Consider the following 6,000-nt stretch of genomic DNA (forward strand, 5'->3'; position numbering starts at 1 on the left):
CTTAGTGCTTATGGTATACTAGGCAATGCTTTTTATGATTGAATCCACTTGCTCTTTATCGGGACCCTAGAAAGTAGAAGTCTTCTTTCCCCCAGTGTACAGATGAGGAAAGAGGCTCAGAGTGGCTGAGAAATTTGCCTATACAGATACTAATGTTGCTTAGATTTGAACCCAGACAGGTTGCCTTAAGCCACTGCAGAGATGAAACCCACTTGCTAGCTTCTCAGGTTGAGCATGGGGAGAGAGGAGAAAGGAAGAGTGAAGACATTTTCCCCCTGGGTAGCCAGGAGCAGATACAAGCCTTGTCAGGAGGGTCTTCTAAGTAGAAATGTCTGCCTAGTAAATAGACCTGTGGACCCGGAGCTCACAGCAGAGGTAAAACTAGAGGAGCAGACTTAAAAGGGTCTTCAGAAGAGGAAGAGAAGCAGGAAAGTACAGTGTCTGGCCCCATTGCCCTCACCTGCGTTCCACCCTCCATGCCCTCTGGTGAGCCCTGACTCATGCCTTTCCGGGACCTCCTGCCTGCATGGAGAGGCTGGCTGAATGGTCCGCCCCACAGTTACACATCTCACAAGGCCAGGAGAGCTGGGCTTCAGCTACAGGGGCTGCTCTTCCCCAGAGCGACTCCAGAGATGGTGGGAGGGACTTGGCCAGCCTTCTCATGTTTGTGCTCTTTTCTACCACTTAAGAGGAGGAAATCAAGTTTAATAACGGTGTTTCTTCTCTGAGGCTCTTGAAGAAAGGCTTGAGGTCAAATTGTGGTAATTTTGTTCTCCACCTTTGTTTTGTTTTCTTTTTTTGTGGGACTGGGGTTTGAACTCAGGGTTTCATGCTTGCAAAGAAGGTACTCTACCACTTGAGCCATGCCTCCAGTCCTCCTTTAGATTTTTAGATGCTCCCTAAAGAGCTATGATAAGAAACTCTCTATTGAAACTTCTAGTCTTGGAAGAGATTAAGGCAATAGAGAAAGTCCAAAAAAAAAAAAAAAAAAGCCTATTAATGACAGTGGATTGTAACATCTCAGCAGCCTCCCCATCGCCTCACCCAGTGTTCTCTAGGGTATTGGAGTACTGAGCTTTTGCTTTTTTTTTTTTTTTTTGTGGTCCTGGGGTTTGAACTCCTGACCTTGCACCTCCTAGGCAGGTGCTCTACCACTTGAGCCACACCTCCAGGCCCCATGTTGGGTTTTTGAAAGCCTCAATCTTCAAATTGTGAAGCCCAGACTCTCACAGTCTGTGTTTCCCTTCAGCCCACCTTTCCAACCTCTTCCCCTCTGTGTGACTCTTCCCCCAGGCTTGGTTCCAGCCCACACAGCCCCCCAAACCGGTGCCCTGCCCTGTCCTGCTGTGGGCCTTCCTCTTACCGGTTCCTCTCTCTGAAATGTTGTTTGTCCCTCATTGTCAGACATTGTCCAGCCTCAGGATTCAGCTCATGTGCTGCTCTCTTATCCCACCAGCACCCCGTCATGTGAGCTGCTGCACCTGTTTCACATGAGTAGGTGTGTGAAAGAGTTCTCCTCTTTTCCAATTAGTCAGGCCGAGCGCATGGAACCACAGCTCAGAACTGATTCCCAGGCTCCTCCTCCTAACTACCATCCGATTAGCAGAGTTCATCTCATCTGACCGAGTCATACCGTCAAGCTTACTGTAAACTCAAAAAGAAGAAAGACGAGAAAGCGTTGCTAAACCGTTCTTTCCCCATCTCTCCTCTTTGGGTCCAGGTGGAAGTGAAGCCATATGTGCTGGATGATCAGATGTGTGATGAGTGCCAGGGCACGCGCTGCGGTGGGAAGTTTGCCCCATTCTTCTGTGCCAACGTCACCTGTCTGCAGTATTACTGCGAATACTGCTGGGCGAGCATACATTCCCGCGCCGGGCGCGAGTTCCACAAACCGCTGGTGAAGGAGGGAGGCGACCGCCCTCGTCATGTCCCGTTCCGCTGGAGCTGAGCCGAGGGCCAACCCAGCCACAAGTACTGCAGTAGATAACAAGGAGGGAAAGAGAGGGCACTGCCTCAGGGCTTACAGTGTTCTGGAAATCTGTGCATTCGTTCTCGATTTTTAAAGAAGAAATGGGTCTTTTTATTATTACTATTATTATTATTACTATTATTATTTACAGTCATATTACTGAACTCAGTGTCCAGTATAATGCAAAATTGCAGAGTGTATAACGGTACTGATTTGCACTTTGATTGACACCTTGTCTGCTTGGTACCTTAATTTCTTACACCTAATTTGTCACTCTTGACAATATGTAGACTGCCATTCTCACCAGTGGCCATCGGGTTGATGTCTGTGACTTTTTTTTGTTTGTTGTATTGCTGTTCTGATTGTTTTTAAACTGGAGCATGCACTTATTTTCAGAAACTTGGAGAGTTGCCCTAGGACAAGACTTACCAAAGGTGATGCTCCTGAGTAGGTGGCAGATGTAGCAAGGTCCTCACCATTCAGCAACATTAGTTGGGGTCATTTGGAATAAGGGTGACCCTTGATGAAAATAAGCCTTTACTTGCTCTCCATTTTCATTTGTAAGCATACCTCATAAGCTGCATCTTTAGTTTCCCTTCACGTTTCATTTTTGTTCTGCTGAGGATTTTGGTTAGATCTTTTAGTATTAAGTAAATTTATGCTGCAATAGCTTTTGCTGCTATTAAAATGGTATTGTCAATACCATAATACTCTATTCAGGCTAAGGTATCACTTAAAAACAAAAACAAATACCCACCAACACACCTTTGTGATTTAGGGATAGAGTCAGCTGCCGAAAGGAGATGAGAATAAACTTTAGAAAGCTTCCGTGGAAGGCCACTATTTCTGACTGCATGTTTACTTAATCAGGTTGCTGCATGCAATAAATTTTATATCCAATGTCTAGTATACAACCTTCCCACAATGCACAAATTAAGAATCTATATAAGCTATAAAATACTCATTTTTTTAAAAGAGGATTTTTTTTTCCATTCAAAGATTTGGTAATGGAGCAGAGGAAGGCATGCCTCAGTAAGCTGAATGCTTCTGAATGGGAAGAGCCCATCGCAGAGTGACCTATATTACAACCAGTCTCAAACCTAGGTGTAGGATATTCTCAAAGCAAATTTGTGGATGGTAGATGAAGTACTTTGCGGTGCTCTGTTATATATTGTGCAATTTATTTTATATAGTAAAGTGATTATGTCTAACTGTGATCAAAAACTTAACTGTTTAAAGCCTCTGTGTCAGACATTAATGAACTTGACAGTTCATAACTGGTATATTACTAAGTAACACATGAGCTCTTAGTTACAATCTCCTAGTGCTTGCACCATTTTACATAGCTTCAGACCTTGTCCAGAAAACCAAAGAGCTCATTTTAGCTTACAAACACTAAGAATATATACAGTATCTAGAGATAAGTTGTCAGACTGATGATCTAGGCACGTCTTTAAGAAGTTGTATAATGGTGATGCTAAAGAAATGTCTGTACAAAATAAGATGGCCTGGGCAAAGTTGGTTGTCTGGGTGAGAAATTTGCTATTTAATTCCCTGGATTTATCCTGTAAAGCTTGAATTCAATTAATCCCTGCTAGCACTACCGTGGACATTTTTTTAGCATTCACTCTTGGGCTGCAGATAGTAATATATAAACACACACAATGATTGTGAGACTACGTAAATCTTTTCAAATCTTCTTCCTATGTTTTGGAATTCTGGGGACAATCTGACTGGATATGACACTGCAGAATAGATTGAAGTTGCTGTGTTTTATGTGCTGTGATGTCCTTGTACTGTCTGAAGTTAGTATTGCTTGGTTTTGTTTTGATTTTTCCTCCAGTATTTAGTTGCAATTACTGGCTCTCAATCTATAGTTTGTTTTCAAAAAGGAAAAACAAAATAGTTTTTTACTGGATTAAAAATGCTTATTAGAACCCTCCCCTTTTGAACTTACCTCTGGGCTTTTTGGTAATAATTACTTTTTCCAGCCCAGGTGTGGTTTTGTTTGTTGTTCAGGTTTTTTTCTATGTTTGTGGGTTTTTTTCATCTGTACAAGAAATTTTGTTATGCACTACTGCTTTTTGTATTCTAGACTGTTTTCAAGTTGGCTGAAGATTTTTTGTTTATTTGTTTTTAAGGAAAAAGGCATGCTTTCTGACTGACATGATCTTTTGCAATACCTCAATTTTGAAATATAGGAAAGAAAATGATATTTTCTAAGTAAGTTTATTCAGAAAAATATATATTAATTTAATTCTGCAAGAAAATGATTTAACAGATGGGTAACTTTATTTTTTTCATGCTTATTTGTGTTTTTTGAAAATGAAGAAGTTAGAGCTTTATAACTATAATATTAAAGATCATATCTAACCTACAGAAATCTACCTAATTATGTGAAAGAAGCAAAACTTTTTGAAGAAGCACCCCTCTTTCATGTACTAAGATAACACTGAGATTTAAAAAAAATAATAAAAAGCTGGAAGATTGTGTAGCATAAAGCTAAAGTGAAGGCAAAAAAGAAAAAAAATCAAAAAAACATTGTCGTGAAGACTAGGTTAAAAACTAAACTCTACTTGGTGCTGAGAGTTGTGAGTAGATGGTGGAAACTATTTTCCCTTCATTTGTATATTTATAATCAAGCGTTGATTGTGCACGACTGACCAGGATTGTGAAAGAGTTCTTCTGTTTGTATTTTTTTAAAGAGAACTTTTTTAGTTTATTAAATTATAACATGTTCCCTTTTGTTTTGTAAATAAGTGTGTCCCCCAAGTTCTTAATGTTATATTAAAAGAGAGGGTCCTTCAAAAACATTATTTTTTAAAACACAGAGGTGTTGTGACCTGCAGCTTGACTGGGAAGCCCCGGGTAACACAGGTCCTGCTGTGGCCTTTCCTTGATGTGACACTTGAACTAGTCGATTTTTTGAAGGCTATAACCTAACCTCGACTATTTGTTGTTATGTGCAATACTGTTTGTACTGTTTGTATAAAAAATAGAAAAAAAGAAAAGAAAAAAGGCATAAATCTTTATTGCAGATTTATTTTCATTGCGAACTTTAGACATTGTGATTCACTGAAATCATTTTTCTACTGTCAAATATGTACCTTTTCTTCATGCTGGTATTTTTTCAATAGTAATGTAGCCTTTGTACTGAGACAAATTTTCATTGTTATTTTTAGAAAGATTTTTTGCTAAGAAAAAAATTAAACATATTTACATATTTTTCATTTTATTTCGTATTTTCTTTAAGGAGTGCTTTCTCAATCATTAATAGAGTTGTTTCTGGGAGGGACTTTCATATCTGGTCAATGTCATAATATTATTTTGTATTTTTACTTGGAATAAATTAATTTTATGATGCTAATTCTTTAAAAGTTTATTTTTTTCATTTTCAGTTATTTTTGAAGCTAAAACCTTTGTAATATTGTTACTAAAGTGTCTAGTTTTTTGAAATGCAAAGCTTTATGTATTAACTTGCCGATGTGGTTTACAGTAGTGTGACAACGATGAACATGGTTGCTTATGTAAAGTGATTGGAGATGTAATGGACAGTTGGGTAATAAAATGACAGAATGAGCAGAACATGTGACATTTTGACAAGCCTTTTCCTTTATTCCAGTGGTTTAGTGTAAGACTAGGGATGTCACAGTACAGGTCTCTAGGGATGTCACAGTGGATTTATACAACACCAGGTGCAGCCAAGTCTGTGGCCCTGATAACAAAGTCACTGCTCTTGAGTGCTACTGGGTTTAAACCTAGCCAGGTCAACAATGCTTTTCCTCTAACTCCTCATTATGTCGTGTGCGTGTGCGTGTGTGTGTGTGTGTGTGCGCGCGCGCGTGTGCGTGTGCGTGTGTGTGTGTGTGTGTGTGTGTGTGTGTGTATCTGTATCTGCCACCAATTGCTGTCCACGTGTGAGGTGGTGCCTTTCCCTCTGAATCTCTTACCTGCACACAGTGGTCACATCTGTGAGTCAAAGAAAGCCGCTGAGAAGACACCACCTTTATGTAGCATGGACTTCAACCACA

At 39.9% G+C, this 6,000-nt stretch overlaps 1 protein-coding gene across 8 annotated transcripts in view; it reads left to right on the forward strand.

Annotated features, from left to right (window-relative positions):
• Positions 1-5,558, forward strand: part of Cpeb3 (cytoplasmic polyadenylation element binding protein 3) — a 179,367-nt gene extending 173,809 nt beyond the window's left edge. For all 8 annotated transcript variants that reach the window (XM_074078776.1, XM_074078773.1, XM_020157307.2 and 5 more), the window contains one exon: positions 1,721-5,558. In XM_074078776.1, coding sequence (XP_073934877.1) covers positions 1,721-1,948 — 228 coding nt within the window. In that variant the 3' untranslated portion in view covers positions 1,949-5,558. The remainder of the gene's footprint in view (positions 1-1,720) is intronic.
• The last annotated feature ends 442 nt before the right edge of the window (positions 5,559-6,000 follow it).

The sequence above is a fragment of the Castor canadensis genome, chromosome 7, assembly GCF_047511655.1.
Source record: "Castor canadensis chromosome 7, mCasCan1.hap1v2, whole genome shotgun sequence".
Taxonomy (NCBI): Eukaryota; Metazoa; Chordata; class Mammalia; order Rodentia; family Castoridae; genus Castor; species Castor canadensis.